The sequence below is a fragment of the Schistocerca gregaria genome, chromosome 2, assembly GCF_023897955.1.
Source record: "Schistocerca gregaria isolate iqSchGreg1 chromosome 2, iqSchGreg1.2, whole genome shotgun sequence".
NCBI classification, from domain to species: domain Eukaryota; kingdom Metazoa; phylum Arthropoda; class Insecta; order Orthoptera; family Acrididae; genus Schistocerca; species Schistocerca gregaria.
The window spans coordinates 739,658,523-739,679,144 of NC_064921.1; the positions used below are offsets into that span (position 1 = coordinate 739,658,523).

Sequence of the window (20,622 nt, forward strand, 5' to 3'; positions counted from 1 at the left end):
TGCCACCCAGAGAGAGGCTAAGGATGTGCATTGTGGAGCCTCACGGCTCTCATGATCAAAAACTATAAAGAGTATCCACTCGGTGATGATACATTGTCACATGTCCCATTCTCATACTATTTGCTGGAGTGCTTTTGCGTGCATGCGTGTGTGTGTGTGTGTGTGTGTAGTAGTAGTAGTAGTAGTAGTAGTAGATAGCTGTTGTCATAGTTCTGTGTATGTGGTGTATGCATGTAAATTACTGCACACTTCGTGTGCTTGCAAATTACACTACTGGCCATTAAAATTGCTACACCAAGAAGAAATACAGATGATAAACGTGTATTCATTGGACAAATATATTATACTAGAACTGACATTTGATTAAATTTTCATGTAATTTGGGTGCATAGATCCTGAGAAATCAGTACCTAGAACAATCACCTCTTTCCGTAATAATGGCCTCGATACGCCTGGGCATTGAGTCAAACAGAGCTTGGATGGCGTGTACAGGTACAGTTGCCCATGCAGCTTCAACACGATACCACAGTTCATCAAGAGTAATGACTGGCGTATTGTGAAGCGCCAGTTGCTCGTCCACCATTGACCAGACGTTTTCAATTGGTGTGAGGTCTGGAGAATGTGCTGGCCAGGGAAGCAGTCGAACATTTTCTGTATCCAGAAAGGCCCGTACAGAACCTGCAACGTGCGGTCGTACATTATCCTGCTAAAATGTAGGGTTTCGCAGGGATCGAATCAAGGGTAGAGCCACGGGTCGTAACATATCTGAAATGTAACATACACTGTTAAAAGTGCCGTCAATGCGAACAAGAGGTCACCGAGACGTGTAACCAATGGCACCCCATATCATCACGCCGGGTGATACTCCAGTATAGCCATGACGAATACACGCTTCCAATGTGCGTTCATCGCGATGTCGCCAAACACGGATGCGACCATCATGATGCCGTAAACAGAACCTGGATTCATCCGAAAAAATGACGTTTTGCCATTCGTGCACCCAGGTTCGTCGTCGAGTACACCATCGCATGCGCTCCTGTCTGTGATCCAGCGTCAAGGGACACCGCAGCCATGGTCTCCGAGCTGATAGTCCATGCTGCTGCAAACGTCGTCGAACTGTTCGTACAGATGGTTGTTGTCTTGCAAACGTCCCCATCTGTTGACTCAGGGATCGAGACGTGGCTGTGTGATCCGTTACAACGATGCGGGTAAGATGCCTGACATCTCGACTGCTAGTGATACGAGACCGTCGGGATCCAGCACGGCGTTCCTTATTAGCCTCCTGAACCCACCGATTCTATATTCTGCAAACAGTCATTGGATCTCGCCCAACGCGAGCAGCAATGTCGCGATGTAATAAATCGCAATCGCGATAGGCTACAATCCGGCCTTTATCAAAGTCGGAAACGTGATGGTACGCATTTCTCCTGCTTACATGAGGCATCACAACAACGCTTCACCAGGCAACGTCGGTCAACTGCTGCTTGTGTATGAGAAATCGGTTGTAAACTTTCCTCATGTCAGCACGTTGTAGGCGTCGCCACCGGCGCCAACTTTGTGTGAATGCTCTGAAAAGCTAATCATTTGCATGTCGCAGCATCTTCTTCCTGTCGGTTAAATGTCGCGTCTGTAGCACGTTATCTTCGTGGTGTAGCAATTTTAATGGCCAGTAGTGTATATAGTAATATATGTACTATGTACATATTTACTGTACACTATGTGTGTTTGTATACATGTGTGTACTTTTGGTTTTCTTCATTTTCACCTATGGCTGCTTGTCGCCTTACACTATAAATAATGCATATACTCGTAAAACTCTGTAGTACTTAAGGTGTGTCACAGCAATCAGGTGCTGTTATGCAATTATTGTATGTAACACCATTCTTCTCCTCATGTCTTAGTATGAGTATGATGTATCTCTGCTACTCAGATGTAGTGTGACCAATATTCACAGACATAGATCCACCTCCAGTGAAACTGTACCTATTTGTGAACAGCAGTATTCTGCTAGCACCTACCCGATACTCAAGTTTCAGCTTTGGTTGTGCTTCGGTAAAGATGAACAACATTAGGCCCAAAATGTTGGGAAGACATCGTGTGGAGAGTTTGGTGCTGCTGCTGCGGCTGTGGTTCATGTCGGCACATCTGTGTGCCCTTGTCAAGGAGTTGAACCAATCAGTGGTTGTAACAACAACAACAAAACCTCAGTTTAAACAGAGACTGTCATGAAGTCATTTATCTGTACAAAGATATACATGCAAGGAAGCAGTATAATGTTAGATGGTGGGTTATGCTAATGATGAACATATTGTTGTAAAAGAAATCAAATACTTACCAATAGGTTTCTTCTTCCCAGCTGATTTCTGCTTCTGCTGGCAGTGTTTCATGCTGGACAGCAAATGACACCGCACACACAATCATATTATGAAGAAAGTTGCTTGCCTGTCTTTGCAAGCCACTGGCAGACAGCATGATGACATCAACGAGCGAGGGTCAGGCTACACCCCACATACTACACTGAAGCGCGAAAGAAACCGGTATATGAAATTGAATTCAAATACAGAGAGATGTAAACAGGCAGAATACGGCGCTGCGGCCGGCAACGCCTGTATAAGACAATAAGTGTCTGGCGCAGTTGTTAGATCAGTTACTGCTGCTGCAATGACAGCTTATCAAGTGAGTTTCAACGTGCTGTTATAGCCGGCGAACGAGCGATGGGACAAAGCATCTCCAAGGTAGCGAGGAAGTAGGGATTTTCCCGTACGACCATTTCACGAGTGTACTGTGAATATGAGAAATCCGGTAAAACATAAAATCTCCCACATCGCTGCGGCCGGAAATAGTGGCTGCAAGAACGTGACCAATGACGACTGCAGAGAAAATCGTTCAACGAGATAGAAGTGCATTTCTTCCCCAGCTTGCTGCAGATTTCAATGCTGGGACAGCAACAAGTGTCGGTGTGAGAACCATTCAACAAAACGTCATCGACATGGGCTTTCGGAGCCGAAAGCCCACTCGAGTACCCTTTGATGACTGTAAGACAAAGCTTTATGCCTCGTCTGGGCCCGTCCACACCGACATTGGACTGTTGGTGACTGGAAACACGTCGATTGGTCGGACGAGTCTTCTTTCAAATAGCATCGAGCGGGTGGACGTTTACGGATATGAAGGAAGCCTCATACATCCATGTAGCCTGCATGTCAGCAGGGGATTGTTGAAGCTGGTGGTGGCTCTGTAATGGTGTAGGGCGTATGCAGCTGGAATGATATGAGATCCCTGATATGTCTACATACGACTATGACACGTGACACGTACGTAAGTATCCTGCCTGATCACCTGCATCAACTTCTACATTTACATCTACATCTACATGGGTACTCTGCAAATCACATTTAAGTGCCTGGCAGAGAGTTCATCGAACCACCTTCACAATTCTCTATTATTCCAATCTCGTATAGCGCGCAGAAAGGACGAAGACCTATATTTTTCCGTACGAGCTCTGATTTCCCTTATTTTATCGTGGTGATCGTTTCTCCCTATGTAGGTCGGTATCAACAAAATATTTTCTCATTCGAAGGAGAAGGTTGGTGATTGCGATTTCGTGAGAAGATCCTGCCGCGACGAAAAACGCCTTTCTTTTAATGTTGTCCATTCCAAATCCTGTATCATTTCTGTGACATATTTCGCGATAATACAAAACGTGCTGCCACCCTTTGAACTTTTTCGATGTACTCTGTCAGTCGTACCTGGTAAGAATCCCACACCGCGAAGCAGTATTCTAAAAGAGGACGGACAAGCGTAGTGTAGGCAGTCTCCTTACTAGGTCTGTTACATTTTCTAAGTGCCCTGCCAATAAAACGCAGTTTTTGGTTAGCCTTCCCCACATCATTTTCTATGTGTTCCTTCCAATTTAAGTTGTCCGTAATTGTAATACCTAGGTATTTAGTTGAATTTCCGGCTTTTAGATTAGACTGATTTATCATGTAACCTAAGTTTAACGAATTCCTTTTAGCACTCGTGTGGATGACATCACACCTTTCCTTATTTAGGGTCAACTGCCAATTTACGGACCATTCAGATATCTTTTCTAAACTGTTTTGAAATTAGTTTTCATCTTCTGATGACTTTATTAGTCAATAAACGACAGCGTCATCTGCAAACAACCTAAGAAGGCTGCTCAGATTATCGCCCAAATCGTTTATATAGATAAGGAACAGCAAAGGGCCTATAATACTACCTTGAGAACGGCAGAAATCCTTTCTGTTTTACTCTATGACTTTCCGTCAATTACAACGAACTGTGACCTCTCTGACAGGAAACCACAAATCCAGTCACATAACTGAGGCGATATTCCATAAGCACGCAATTTCGCTACAAGGCGCTTCTGAGGAACAGTGTCAAAAGCCTTCCGAAATCAAGAAATACGGAATCGATGTGAAATCCCTTGTCAACAGCACTCAACATTTCATGTGAATAAAGAGATAGTTGTGGTTCACAGGAACGATGTTTTCTAAACCCATGTTGACTGTGTGTCAATACACAGTTTTCTTCGAGGCAATTCATAATGTCTGAACACAATATATGTTCCAAAATCCTGCTGCATATCGACGTTAACGATATAGGCCTGTAATTTAGCGGATTACTCCTGCTAACTTTCTTGAATATTGGTGTGACCTATTGAACTTTCCAGTCTTTTGGTACGGAGCTTTCGTGGAGCGAACGGTTGTATATGATTGCTAAGTATGGAGCTAATACATCAGCATACTCTGAGAGGAACCTAACTGGTATACAGTCTGGACCAGAAGACTTGCTTTTATTAAGTGATTTAAGTTGCTTCATTACTCCGAGGATATTTACTTCTACGTTACTCATGTTGGCAGCTGTTCTAGATTCGAATTCTAAAATATTTGCTTCGTCTTCTTTCGTGAAGGCATTTCGGAAGGCTGTGTTTAGTAACTCCGCTTTGGCAGCACTGTCTTCGATTGTATCTCCATTGCTAACGCGCAGAGAAGGCATCGATTGTTTGTTTCCGCTAACACACTTCACATACAACCAGAATGTTTTTGGATTTTCTGCCAGGTTTCGAGACAAAGTTTCGTTGTGAAAACTGTTATAAGCATCTCGCATTGAAGTCTGCGCTAAATTTCGAGTTTCTGTAAAAGTTCGTTAATCTTGGGTATTGTTGCATCTGTTAAATTTGGCATGTTTGTTTCGCTGTTTCCGCAACAGTGTTCAAAGCCGTTTCGTGTACGAAGGAGGATCAACTCCGTCGTTTGTTAATTTCTTTGGTATAAATCTCTCAATTGCTGCTGATACTATTTCTTTGAATTCAAGCCATATCTGGTCTACACTTATATTAATAATTTGGAAGGGGTGGAGATAGTCTTTCAGGATGGTGTCACGTGAATTTTTATCTGCATTTTTGAATAGGTATATTTTTGGAGGATTTGGGGATTACAATATTCAATCTCGCTACGACGATCCTGTTTTCACTAATCCCTGTATCGGATGCTCGTTGTTAGCTCAGGATTGTTTTCTGCTAAAAGGTGAAGTGTGTTTTCACAATCGTTTATTATTCGAGTGGTCTCATGAATTAACTGCTCGAAATAAATTTCAGGGAATGCATTTAGCACAATTTCGGATGATATTTTATGCGTACCTCCGGAATTAAACATGTATTTTCGCCAACATATTGACGGTAAATTGAAGTGACCACCAACTATAATTATGTGAGTCGGGTACGTGTTCGAAATCAAACTAAGTTTTCTTCGAACCTTTCAGCAACTGTATCATCTGAATTGGGAAGTCGGTAAACGAATCCTATTATTATTTTATTCCGGTTGCCAACAATGACCTCTGCCCATACTAACTCACAGGAAGTATCTACTTCAATTTCGTGACAAGTTAAACTACCTGTGACAGCAGCAAACATTCCACCGCGAACCGTGTTTGCCCTATTTTTTCGGAACACAGTTAGGTTCTTCGCAAAAATTTCGGCTGAGCTTGTATCAGGCTTTAGCCAGTTTTCAGTGCCTGTAACGATTTGAGCAACAGTGCTTTCTATTGGCGCATACAGCTCTTGTACTTTGCCAATACAGCTACGACAATTTATAACTGTTATACCAATGGTTCCTGTATCTACGTTCTTCCTCTGTTCGGCCTGCACCCTTTGTGACTAAAGCCCTTCTTGTGTTTTACCGAGACCGTCTAACGTAAAAATCTGCCCAGTCCACGCCACACAGCCCCTGCTACCCCGTGTAGCCGCCTGCTGCGTATAGTGAACACCTGAGCTATTCATCGGAACACGAAACCCAACCACCGTTTGGCGCAATTCGAGGAATCTGCAGACTACACGGTCGCAGAACCGTCTGAGCCTCTGATTCAGACCCTCCACTCGGCTCTGTACCAGAGGTCCGCAATCGGTCCGTCGACTATGCTGTGCATGTTCATTGTGCATTCCGACGGACACTGGCAACTCCAGCAGGACAATGCGACACCCACACGTTCAGAATTGCTACAGAGTGGATGCAGGAACACTCTTCTGAGTTTAAACACTTCCGCTGGCCACCAAACTCCCCAGAGATGAACATTATTGAGCATATCTGAGACGCCGTGGATCTCCAGCCCCTCCTACTCTTCGGATTTATAGACGGCCCTGCAGGATTCATGTCACCTGCCTCCAGCACTACTTCAGACATTAGTCGAGTCCATGCCACGCCGTGTTGCGCCCTTCCTGGAGGGGGTCCTACACGATACTAGGCAGGTGAACCAGTTTCTATGGCTCTTCAGTGTCAAATGTGTGTTTCAGCATACCTGGTATCTCAGAACCGCTTGTGCTATTGAACTGCAAATGTAATAATTTCATGTACCGCATAAGCACTGTTGCAACAATAAATTTTCAGTGAATTGGAAATCGCTAAGAGGTTGTACTAATTTCTTTTTTGCCGTGTGTTGGAAACGTACCGTTTCTGTTATCTTTCTTTTCCATTTAAGGGCCCAGAGCCAGGGCGGCGCGTGGCGGGGAACAGCTAGTAACAAATGTGACGTTTGTACCGCTCTTAACGAACGTTGGTCTCAGTTTAAAACCTAAACAGTTGTTCGTGTAAATCCGCGCGTGTGCGGCTGGGCTCAGCGCGGTGTTTGCACGGCGTCAGACAGGCGCTCAGTGCCGCAGCCGCCTCGCCGGCCTCTGCGGCGCGAGGGAGGGAGGAGTGCACTCAGACGACGGCATGCGGCGTCAGCGGCTGGTCGCGGCGCTACTGTGGCTGAGCGCCGCGGCGGCGGCCGTCGCTCTGCTGGCGGTCCTGCGGGCCCGCTCCTGCGCCACCCCCGCCGCCCTCCTGCGTGGCGGACCCACGGCGCCAGCGATGCTCTCCGGTGCCTCTGCCAACTGCTCCAATAACACCTGCCCCAAGCCGGCGCTACTCACCGGCCTTCAGGTATTGTTGACAAACAGACCGATTAAAATACTCGCTACACGGTGGCGCACGAAATGTGTTACCATATTGTTTTTGAATATAAACTTTATTGTCAATACAATCTGAAAGGAACATATTGAGTGACCGACGAGTTCTAGGCGCTACAGTCTGGAACCGCGCGACCGCTACGGTCGCAGGTTCGAGTCTTGCCTCGGGCATGGATGTGTGTGATGTCCTTAGGTTAGTTAAGGCCCCGGGAGTAGACAACATTCCATTAGAACTATTTATGGCCTTGGGAGAGCCAGTCCTGACAAAACTCTACCATCTGGTGAGCAAGATGTATGAGACAGGCGAAATACCCTCAGACTTCAAGAAGAATATAATAATTCCAATCCCAAAGAGAGCAGGTGTTGACAGGTGTGAAAATTACCAAACTATCAGTTTAATAAGTCACAGCTGCAAAATACTAACACGAATCCTTTACAGACGAATGGAAAAACTGTTAGAAGCCTACCTCGGGGAAGATCAGTTTGGATTCCGTAGAAATACTGGAACGTGTGAGGCAGTACTGGCCTTACGACTTATCTTAGAAGAAAGATTAAGGAAAGGCAATTACACATCATTTCGTAACTCATTTGTTTTTCCAAGCTCTGCTGGTACTGCTGTAGAGATCCCAGCGGGATATCTAATGTGCGTCGTAAATTGTGAAAGAAACAATTGGTAACACATTTCGTGCGCCACCGTGTAGTTGATCTCCCGTCACTTGCCGCTACAGTGCTGCCACAGCGGCAGCCGGCTACCGCTCGGTTTATAGGCAACACACAAAGGCGGCGGGTCGTTTCACAAATGCTGTTACGCCGTGCCCTACATGAGCGACAGAGGCGCGCGACAGCTTCAGGCGACAGAACACAACCGTAGGTGTAGTTATGCAAGTGTCCTGAGTGAGCGACATCTGTGTCGCTGTCTGTCTCCCACTGCAAATGACGAAGTTTGAATTCAAACGTGTTCGAATCTTGTCGCTGCAGCACGCGCGACACAGAGCGACAGACATGCAAAGCAGTGGAGCGGATGCGACGGCAGCTATGAATTACTTAACATCCGATTTTAAGAAAACTATTCGGTGAAAAAATATGATTCTTCCGCAACCTGTACCTTGATATCCTTAAATGATCAAGGTCAGAAATTATTTTCGTTATTCGTCATAGTTACTGTGCTGCACGAAATTGAGTACATGGCTGCTCGAAATTTTTAAGAATTGGCAGAGCTAAAATCACATTGTATAGACTTTCCGTATAGTTCATTTAAGACCACACAATAAAATGTGTGTGAAACCTTATGGGACTTAACTGCCAAGGTCATCAGTCCCTAAGCTTACACACTACTTAACCTAAATTATCCTAAAGACAAACACACATACCCTTGCCCGAGGGAGGACTCGATCAGCCACACAGTCCATGGCTGCAGCCCCCCAGACCACTCGGCTAATCCCACGTGGCTAAGGCCATACACATTGCGTATGAAATGTAACCAATATATCTAAATTGTATTTAAAGTTGAGACCGCAACGATATCTTTTTTCGTTCTTGAGATACTGCTTGTTATATCCGAGGGTGGGTCGCCGCGGGTCGCGTCCGAACCTTTCCTCCGCCTCGGGAATTAAGTGATCGTAAAAATCGTCGTATCTCATAAAAGGTTCAAGACATCGAAACGACGAGTTTTGCAAATGACAGCACGCAGAAAGGACTATTTTATCATGTGATTAACACTCGATACGTTTTTGAAAAACGCGTGAGCAGAGCGAAAACAAGACTCCCTATAACTTACATCATGAGATTTTGTCCACATTTTCGTAGGCAAATAAGAGAAGCAAGTAAACGGAGTATCAAAGTGACCAGCATGAGGTCTAGATTGCCATGAAAATATTTAACTGCTTGAAAGTAAGCAGGTACTGAACGAAAACTTAATAAGCTGAGGAAAAATTGAAATATTTCACCAAAAGCTGCTTTAAATGAAGTGTCAAAAATGTCATCTGTTCAAGGCCTAGCTATTTTTCACATAAAAGATACATTGGTGCGGCATTTAAGTGTCAAAAAGGCTTCCTTCGAATCAAGTATGTGAGGAAGGCAAATGAGGAGTCAGTAAGATCATGTTTTCTGAATAAAACTTGAAATTAAAAAAAAAACGGAAGAAATCACTCAAATATTTTATGAAATTATTTGCGTAAAGAAAATAAGTAGATCAGAGAAACGTTCTACGTGCCTTTGAATAATGCTCGAAATCATGAACAGAAAATGAGGTGCACCAAACGTTTCCCTATATATTTTATTTCATACTTTTAAACAAATTATTACACAAAACTTTTACTATTTAAATTGAAACGATTGGTCTTAACACTGATTGCTGATGAATTACGTTCGCAACATGAAATATCTGTAAAATTTCATGGTTCATTGTAATTTATTAGGAATTAAATGTGTGTGATATACTGGGAAAGGTGCGAAGATCAACTTCTTTGGCAAGACCTTAAAAAATATACTTAGCGATGCAGTGTAAACAGTATACATAAAACATAGTACACAGAATCGTAATTGAGTCAGTAAAAATATAAAAATTGACAGGAATCGAATTCAGGACGTTATCGTCTCACACAATTTCGAGCTGTATACACTACCGCTACACCACAGCTACTTATTCTGCAGACATCTAATTCTTTGTGCTTATGTTTGTATTTAGCGTAGTTAGTCATGTAATAGTCATTCCTCCGCAGTTATTGGTCGTTAAAAGTTCTTGATCATGTAAAAAAAAATCGTATTTAATTTATTGATGAGATAGTCGAATGCTCCTCTGCTCATTCACGTGTATTCGAAGAATTTGTCTGGTGATCTTCGTAGTTGACGATACTTATGAAATTCTCCATGGAGATTCTTCCATTTGTAAATTACATGCCGAGCATTCCTTTTCGCTTTGTTTTCTTAAGTAAACCTAATTCTGTAGCCTTACTCTCCAGCTACAGTATTCTACAGGTTAAGGACGCCGTTTTGTAGAAACAGCTGGTTAGCTCTAAGCAGCCATATTGTAGCACGATATGGTCGCAGGACACCCTAGGTTGTCACCTGATGTTGCTGCTTGTCGCTGGAGTGTCACGTATCCAGAAGTCGCTCTCTGTTGCTCGCTTCTGTCACTCACGTAGGACACGGCCTTATTGTGTAACGCAGAGCAATTTTGGAAGTGGCTGCCACGAGGCTTATCGGAAATGCAAGATGCTGATGTTAAGTGATCAGTGACTAAACTACGACAGATGGTGCGCTTTGTTGTCCTGAATTTAAACCCACGTCCTAAGCTAACCACAACCTTATGATGTGCAATGTATCCGAGGAAATGGCAGTCAGCGATCTGCGGCAAAACTAAAATCACGATCAGTTTGTCCACGGCGATCAAAGTTGGCCTCTATGAGCAAACTCAAGAAAGAAAAAATTCAAGTTCATCGCTAAAGTCAAATTGTAATTTCTTGCTGTCATTAGTAACCTCGAACTATCGTCACACTGGCTACAAGCTGCTGCGTTACCAACCTATGAGCAGTCGTCGTTGGCACTTGGTTGGAGTTCATAGGCAAGACAGTCAGATTCCAAATGAAAAACTAATGATAGGAAGAAAAATAAGAACAAATGTAAAAGTCAGTACCATGATGAAAACGACAGAAATGAAAAAATTACATATAATCATACTATTTTGATTAGATTAAGAAATTTTAAAAGAAGTTCCCTTCATTCGAAGAGATTCGAACCTATGACCTTCTACAAGTCAGGTTTTTTTGTGTGTGCATACGCTAATCATTGCATTACGCCTTAACCCTGGGTTATGTAGTTATATTTATGACTGTGGTGACAACTATCTATGTGACACTGAATAGCTGTGTAGTCGTATCCAATAGCGTTTGGTTACTACAGTGTATGAAACATGTGCAATTTCATTAGCATCATTGTGTGTTTGTGTGTGTGTGTGTGTGAGTGAGAGAGAGAGAGAGAGAGAGAGAGAGAGAGAGAGAGAGAGAGTCTCCTGTTTTTCGTGTGGTTATCATGTGTGATGAAATACGAAACAAAGGTCCCAGACTCAGAACTCGGGATCCACACACATCAATAAGGAATTGCTAGTGAACTGACGAGTTCTGGCAGTTTGACAGCCGCGGAGGGTTCCGGTGTGACGTTGACCGCTCTGATTAGAGGAACCCAGCTCCAGCGCGTGAAATGTCAACTATCAAATAACTTTAATAAGTCTACAGTGGCTGTGTTTTCTGGCGTAAGATGTCCACTCACTCACTTGTGTTAATACAGCCTACTTACGGGTCCATTCTCCTCAGTCAGCCAATCAAATAACCGATCTTACGATTTTTTTTTGGGGGGGGGCTAATAAAGAAATCAATGTAAATCTTTTTTCACGTTATTTAACGATTCATGGACAACATTTTCTTATTGTTTTACGAAATTCAGTCATCAGTTAGCGCCCTGTCGGAGGGGCAAAAGCTGCTCTGTGCATAGCTTGGTGTACCCATGACGGAAGTCTTGCAGTCTGAAAACCTTATGTGAAATAAAAAAAAAAATTATCTTAATCTATAGGGTACTGCACTCATAGTAATAGCACAGGCGTTTATTATGTGACTAAATAATAAAATGGGGCCGTTTGAAACAAATATGTAGTTTTTCCGTGTGTTGTTGATCACGTTTTTGGCAGTACGTAACGAATAAACTGAAATAAAACAAAATCAGTCCATTACTCCTTGCAAACATGTCTGAGGAATAATTCAGCCAAATAAGTGATTCAGTCCGCAGTCTGTTCCATTAGCTTGAGATAGTGTGGCTCACTGCCTCACGCTACAAAGTAACTCAAGTTGACGGAATAGATTGCGGGCTGAATTACTCATTTGGTTAAATTATCCCTCGGCCATATTCACAAGGAGTAATTGAATGATTTTGTTTTATTTCAATTTATTCGTTACCTATTGCAAAAAACGTGACCAACAACACACGGCAAAAGTACATCTTTGTTTACTATTCTGAGGAATTTAAAAAACACTGTGCTATTACTCCATGCACGATGTCATGTAGGTAAGGAAATTCGTTTTTTTTTTTTTTTTTTTTTTTTTTTTTTTTTTTTTTTGATTTCATATAAGATCTGAAGACTGCAGGACCTCTGTAATGGGCACACCTCATTTCGGACGGAGCAACTTCTGCTACTCGAATGCTAAGCTAAATGATGACCGAATTTCTTTTTAAAAAAGAGAATCAATAAATATTGTAGATTACGATTTACGTTGATTACTTCATTAGCTGTTCAAAAAAAATTGTAAAATCTACAAGATTTTAAAGAGGACTTCATAACTTTAAAAATTCATATACATTTATTGAAAGAAGATATAGAGCTGTGTTTAGTGTTATTTTGTAGGGAAACACATCAAGTTTTTTTACCTTAAACTAAAGATGTTGTATGTGGCTTCCGTTGGGTATCCTGCACATATCCCATCGGAAGTCAATTTCTACCCAAACTCGCTGTAAGGGTGCTTGCACATTACACGATTTCGCCCGTACGGGAAAAAATCGTACGGGTTTAAATCGTAGTCGGTTGATTTTCACACTGAACGATTTTTAAACGTTAAACAAGAACATCAGTTCCCTTCAAAGTGTGACCTGGTACAGTTCTTATTGTGGATGGTCAACGAGTCATTGCGTTATCGATACTGTATCGACGTCAGAGAAGATCAAGGCGCCATCGCCTTCACTGTGTTCATCCAATTAATCTGAGACGTGAGGAAGTCGTCGTTTTCTACACATTATTTGTAGACCTGAGAAACAACGACCAAAAGTTTTTTAACTGCTTTCGTTTGTCAGTTGGCTCCTTCGATGAATTGCACGAGAAACTAAAGAATGTTCTGCAACGCCAAAACACGCAATTCGGAAACTGTATACAGCCTATTGAAATGCTGGCTATGACTTTAAGGTAACTTTTTAAATACAGCTTTGTTGTTACTGGTGTCTGAACAAATATGCCATTGAAGCTAAATAGTACATGTATAAACTCTTATTGCTGTATTTTTTCAAATTCGATATATAAAATTCTTTTATTATATTTCTATTTATCAAAGTACCATACAAACAGGAAATATGGTTATGCAGTAAGGTGATATTGTAGGAGTAGGCAAAACAATAAAACACATGTAAAATTATCGATTTTATTTATTAGGCTGGATTTTAGATTATGTTATCAATAAAAATACAATTATGAACAAATATGAAATTCGGAAAATACAAGCATTCTAGGTTTCTGATCAATTTATGGATTTCATTGTGTTTACTGTTTTGGTAGATTATTTGTGACGTTCCAAAAACAAATTGATGATATCAATTGAAGAAACCAGAATATGAAATTATCTGAAGAAGAAATAGACGGATTTGCAACATTTTCACTTTGTGGAGAGTCACTGTGAACAATTTCGTGCAGGTCATGTGGTGATGTCTGTGTTTCTGGTTTGGATTGTGCTTTTTTTTTCCCCGAGATGCATTGAATGGTGTGCTTCCTTTGAATGATTTTGCAGTCCACATATAGGCCTATGCTGGTACAAGGAATGTTCTTCTACGCTAGTTGTAATCTTACTGGAAAAACTAGGCCCTGCATATTGTTGAGGTGAAAATGGAGGTTGTTGAATGTTTAAAAATGGTTGCGGTTGGATAACTGCAAATGGCTGAGGCGTACACTGGGGACAGCTCCCGCACGACTGAAATCGTGTAGTGTGAGATCGTGCTCTTGGTCACGTGGGCCACTGAGCCGAGAGTACAGTACGGTGCCGTGTGGCGGCAGTGGCACTGGACGGCTGCAGCACGACTAAAAATCGTGCTCGTGTTGTAACCGTACAATGTGAAAGGTCTCATGCTCTTCAACATTCAACTAAGAAAATTTACCCGTACGGTTTTTTCCCGGACGGGCGAAATCGTGTAACGTCCAAGCAGCCTAACTTGTTCAGTGGGACTGGACGGGGTGGCCGAGCGGTTCTAGGCGCTACATCTGGAACCGTACGACCACTAGGGTCGCAGGTTCGAATCCTGCCTCGGGCATGGATTTGTGTGATGTCCATAGGTTAGTTAGGTTTAAGTAGTTCTAAGTTCTAGGGGACTGATGACCTCAGATGTTAAGTCCCATAGTGCTCAGAGGCATTTTGTTCAGTGGCGGCTTACATTCTTGCTCTAAATTCAGGTAGAGAAGCCGGCACAGAGGTACAAACACGATATCCTTGATGAAACCCCACAAAAAAATTGAGTGATGTCAGGTCTGGGGAACGTGGGAGCCATGCAATTGGCGCATCACGGCCAATACTTCAACCTGGAAAGTGGTCACTGCGAAAATCCCGCACGTCAGTCATGTAGTGGGATGAGGTACCTTCTTGCACGAAGTAAACATTTCGTTCTTGGTCACCCTCTCAATCTGTGGTATCAAAAATAGTTTTAACATATCCATGTACACTAAACCAAAACACACAGGTAGCACACTCGGGTCCATTGAAGGCAGCCATCTTTAACGGAACTGCCGCTAGCGCTCCTTACGGTGCAATTCGGCACTAACGAACTACGTGAGATATAACTTGATGTACTTTCCTACAAATTGACATTGCAATCACGTCTATAGCTACTACGAATTAATTTATATGAATTTTCAAAGTCTTAAAGTCGTTTCTGAAGCACCCTGTATTATAGGCTGACTGGGTTCTGGTACTGAGAAGGCTATCTACACTTGCAGTGAAACTATACTTAATTAGACAAAAAACTGCAGGCAACTGGTATATTGTGTGATCTGTCAAAGGCATTTGACGGTGTAAATCACAATATCGTTTTATGTAAATTAGAATATTATGGTGTAACAGGAAATACTGCAAAATGGTTCAAATCTTATATCTCTGGCAGGAAACAAAGGGTGTTATTAGGAAAGAGACACATATTAAGCTACCAGGCATCATCCAACTGGGAATTAATTACATGTGGGGTCCCACAAGGTTCCATCTTAGGGCCCTTATTTTTCTCGTGTATATCAATGACCATTCATCAGTAACATTACCAGAAGCCAAGTTTTCTTTGTTTGCCGATGATACGAACATTGCAACAAATAGTAAATCAAGAGTAGTCTGCTAATAAAATATTTGTGAACATTAATCACTGGTTCACAGCCAACTCTTTGTCACTAAACTTTGAAAAACTACGCTACATGCAGTTCAGAACTTGTAAGGGGTGTCCAGCGAGTATATGCCTAACATAAGATGACAAGCAGATAGAAGACGCGGACAGTGTTAAATTCTTGGGATTACAGCTTGATAATAAGTTCAACTGGGAGGAGCACGCCACAGAACTGTTGAAGCGTCTAAACAAATCTCTATTTTCAATGCGAATTCTGTCAGACATAGGGGGTCTGAAAAAATCTGGCATACTATGCTTACTTTCACTCCATAATGTCATATTGGATTATTCTTTGGGGTAATTCATCAAGCCAAACTAAAGCTTTACCGGCACAAAACATGCAATAAGAGCTATGTGTGGTGTGAACTCAAGAACATCCCGCAGAGGCCTGTTTAGTGAACTAGGGATACTAACTACAGCTTCCCAATATATTTATTCCTTAATGAAATTTGTCATTAAAAATAAATCAGTTTTTCAAGCCCTTAGCTCAGTTCATGGTATCAATACTAGAAATAAGAATGATCTTCACAAGGATTTATTGTCACTTACTCTTGTACAAAAAGGTGTGCATTATTTAGGAACACTTATTTTCAGTACCTTGCCAGCAGAAATAAAAAGCTTAACAACCAATGTAATTCAGTTTAAGAGAAGCCTAAAGTATTTATTGGTGGCCAACTCCTTCTACTCTATTCACGAATTTCTCAGTAGAACCAACTGATATGTGCAGTAATGTGTTCATCGTAAATAAGTATTGTACTAGTTCTATTATATGTTTATTACATTATAAATTAAAAAGAAACATTTTTTATTTTAAATTTAGTGCAGTAATGCGATCTTAGTCAATGAGTGTTGTAAAATGAACCTTTCAGTGTTCATAAAAAAAAATATGACGATCATTCCACTTGGGACCTGTGAAAGGTACATTAGCTTATTTCTTTTAGTTGTAGATATTTGTCCTGTATTATTGTTTTTCTGATATGTTCTACATCCTGGAGGACCTTCTCACTACGGGTAAATTGGAATGAAAGTAAATATAATCTAATCTAATCTGAGGAGAATGGATCCTTAACTGCTGCGAACGTGCGTGTGTCTTTGTGGATGTATGTGTGTTTATAGGGGAGACATGGCGAATACCGACATACCAGGCAGCATCTTCTCAGCTGAGTAGCGCTGCAGATAGTGGGAGACAGTACTGAGCCATAGCGAACGGTGCCAGAACTACAGCGCAAAGCCGTCGCGTTCTTATTAACGACACCCGATCGACTGCTAAAAAACGCATTATAAAACCCCCTGTCTACCTATAAGGATCAGTCGTAGAAATGAAAACCGAACATCTTTTACAACAGGACCATGGAATGGTTCCATTCAAACTGGGTCACAATATACGTTAGCATATTTATCCAACTGGGAGAGGAGACGATCAATTCCTGTGTCGTAGAACGCAGTCAGCCGCTGACGAATCTACAACCACAACCGCTCTTGCACTTTCACGTCGAACTGAAATCGACATCAGAACATGTCTTTCTTGAGGTCGACAAAGATGTGAAAATCAAACGATGAAAGATCCGGGCTGTACGGAGGATATTGTAGTGTTTTCCATCAAAATCGCGGAAGCGTAACTTCCGTTCGACTGGCGGAGTGCGGAGGGGCATTATCGTGACCTTCTTCTGCAGGGGCCCTCTGTTCCTCGAATTCCTCGAGTGTGGAACGGCAATCAATGTGTAACGCTATGAAGACATTTAAGTCAAAACTCCCAGGAATTCTCTCGCACGGAATTACACTGTTGCACTACGTTGCACTCGTATAACGCCCGCCCCAACGTTGCCAATAGGACGGAGGCTACTCTTCAGTGATTTGATTAACACTGCGACATTTCCCGTATAGTCTGAAACTTTCAGCGTGTGATTTTCACATCTTTGACGACCGAAGAAAGATATGTGAGGACGTCGGTTTCAGTTGGATGAGGAAGTGCAAGAGTGGATGCGGTTATGGGTCCATCAGTGGCCGACAGCGTTCTAAGAAACAGGAACTGATCGTCTCGCCTCCCAGTGGAACAAATGGCTTAAAGCAAGTAGTGACCTCTTTTGAGTGGAACCAATCCATGGTCCCGTTGGGGCGGGTGTTCGGTTTTCATTTCACTGCTCTTTCTGAGAAGATAGTTTATTCTCTACGGCGTCTTTTAGCATGAGTTTTGTTACTTTTCAAACATTAGCAAATCTATTCACCCACATGATGACTGAGTGGAGTAATACCGACAGGCAAATACAATGCAGTATCGTTAGGATGTCGATATCTTACAGTGCTCTAAATGTTTAAAAAAAGTTGTTTGAGCTTAAGTACTAATTTAGTTAGTTACAGTCGGTAATATGACTATTAAAAAAAACCTTTCTCTGAGTAACGGTTGGACGTATGAAGTTGAAATTTATGTCACAGCTTCTATGTCAAAGCAATCAAAACATACTGCCATATATCACATATTCTGACAGTCGCAAACTCACTCATTAAAATCAAAACCGTTCTTTCCGTTGATACTGAATCATGAAATTTGCCCATAAGCAAGGTTTCACAGCGCAAGTAAAGTAAAAAATTGGAAAATAGTTAATTTGTAATTATAACACACGAAAAATATTTCTTTTGTCGTTTTGTCATCTGACTTCAAACTTAAAATTAAAATATTCTAAACAGTCTTGAAATTCCCAGAAACGAATTATCGATGACATGCAAAGACAAGATTCTCGGTTCCCGGGATGGATGAACCGTATCTAGCATAATTTGGTTTGTACGGAACCCTCGGAGCGCATTTCTAGTCGCACATGGCGAATATTTGTTTCTAAATAAAGTTTATTTTTAACTTGCAAACTCATATAGTTAACTGAAGATTACAAATGTGGCTAGATAGTACTAGGACTCCGTGCAGAGAGATCCCTAGTTTGTCCGGCTGTTGCTACGATCTTTATGCTGATAGGAGCCCACTTAGTTTTGGCAAACAGTTTCTGGACCGGCCAGGTTGCCGACGTTCAAAACTATTTCTTTGAAGGCTGTGTATGATGCTTTGATTTAAAACTCCATAAAAAATGTATTCATGTTTGGTATTTTCCTTGTCGCTTCGTGTCGTTTCCATAGATAAGCTATAAATTGTAATTTCTCGATGTGTCGCAAGTGACTGATAGCGTGTACTATGCGGATACCTATCCATGTGGCGACAGGTCTCTTGCGGGCAGGTAGTGGTTTTAATGTTTGTTGTAGTGATAGTTGTTGCGGCGAAATGGTTTGACGTCTTTCTGTTTATCAGGTTGAGTATTCACTAGTTCTCCAAACGGTCTGGACCGTTTGGCACAATATCCTGTTCTCCAGCGTGTCTGGTTCACGTGTCGCAGGCGTAATATGTCTTGACCAGGTGTACTCCTGCTAGTTTCTCACTAGTCAGTATCGTGCTGTTAACAACCTTGTCCCACGTGCTGCGGACTTACAGTGGTAAGAAACGCGCTGAGGCGTTTTGCTATACGGTGTTCGACTGGTATTGTGGAAACTTTGATTCAACCACATTCTTGAGTGGAGTGCGTCTGACTGCGTCATATACACTCCTGGAAATGGAAAAAAGAACACATTGACACCGGTGTGACAGACCCACCATACTTGCTCCAGACGCTGCGAGAGGGCTGTACAAGCAATGATCACACGCACGGCACGGCGGACACACCAGGAACCGCGGTGTTGGCTGTCGAATGGCGCTAGCTGCGCAGCATTTGTGCACCGCCGCCGTCAGTGTCAGCCAGTTTGCCGTGGCATACGGAGCTCCATCGCAGTCTTTAACACTGGTAGCATGCCGCGACAGCGTGCACGTGAACCGTATGTGCCGGGTGGACGTACCGCCGAATTGCTCAACACGTGGGGCGTGAGGTCTCCACAGTACATCGATGTTGTCGCCAGTGGTCGGCGGAAGGTGCACGTGCCCGTCGACCTGGGACCGGACCGCAGCGACGCACGGATGCACGCCAAGACCGTAGGATCCTACGCAGTGCCGTAGGGGACCGCACCGCCACTTCCCAGCAAATTAGGGACACTGTTGCTCCTGGGGTATCGGCGAGGACCATTCGCAACCGTCTCCATGAAGCTGGGCTACGGTCCCGCACACCGTTAGGCCGTCTTCCGCTCACGCCCCAACATCGTGCAGCCCGCCTCCAGTGGTGTCGCGACAGGCGTGAATGGAGGGACGAATGGAGACGTGTCGTCTTCAGCGATGAGAGTCGCTTCTGCCTTGGTGCCAATGATGGTCGTATGCGTGTTTGGCGCCGTGCAGGTGAGCGCCACAATCAGGACTGTATACGACTGAGGCACACAGGGCCAACACCCGGCATCATGGTGTGGGGAGCGATCTCCTACACTGGCCGTACACCTCTGGTGATCGTCGAAGGGACACTGAATAGTGCACGGTACATCCAAACCGTCATCGAACCCATCGTTCTACCATTCCTAGACCGGTGAGGGAACTTGCTGTTCCAACAGGATAATGCACGTCCGCATGTATCCCGTGCCACCCAACGTCCTCTAGAAGGTGTAAGTCAACTACCCTGGCCACCAAGATCTCCAGATCTGTCCCCCATTGAGCATGTTTGGGACTCTTATCTCTTGGATTGTGGGCTTCCTGTTATGTAACAATTCTGCATGTTGTATTGCCGCATACAGCCGAGTCTAAATAGAATCTTTGTGTGGATTACATGAACTGTTTTGGACTCTGGTCTCCATTTGTCGAACAAGACTGCTGTCGGACTGGCCGAGCTGTTTTCCATGATTTTTGATGTCCTGTGGATCAGCTGAGCGGCGCACTTCGACATGAAATCGATTAGGCCAAGGCCTCCTTGTTCTGGTTTTAGACTGTTCGTGGCGTATGCAACCTTAAAAGTTTCTTCATGCCACAGTAGTTAGGAGATCGCCTGCCGCGCGGAGTGGCCCCGCGGTTTAGGGCGCCATGTCACGGATTGCGCGGCCCC

General features: G+C 43.1%; 1 protein-coding gene across 1 annotated transcript in view; it reads left to right on the forward strand.

The window, feature by feature from the left end:
- The first annotated feature begins 7,220 nt into the window (after positions 1 to 7,220).
- The window catches only part of LOC126334902 (galactoside alpha-(1,2)-fucosyltransferase 2-like), a 103,038-nt gene continuing 89,636 nt past the window's right edge, over positions 7,221 to 20,622 (forward strand). Inside the window, exon 1 of the mRNA XM_049997611.1 lies at positions 7,221 to 7,439. Within this exon, the coding sequence (XP_049853568.1) occupies positions 7,230 to 7,439 (210 nt within the window). The 5' untranslated portion in view covers positions 7,221 to 7,229. The remainder of the gene's footprint in view (positions 7,440 to 20,622) is intronic.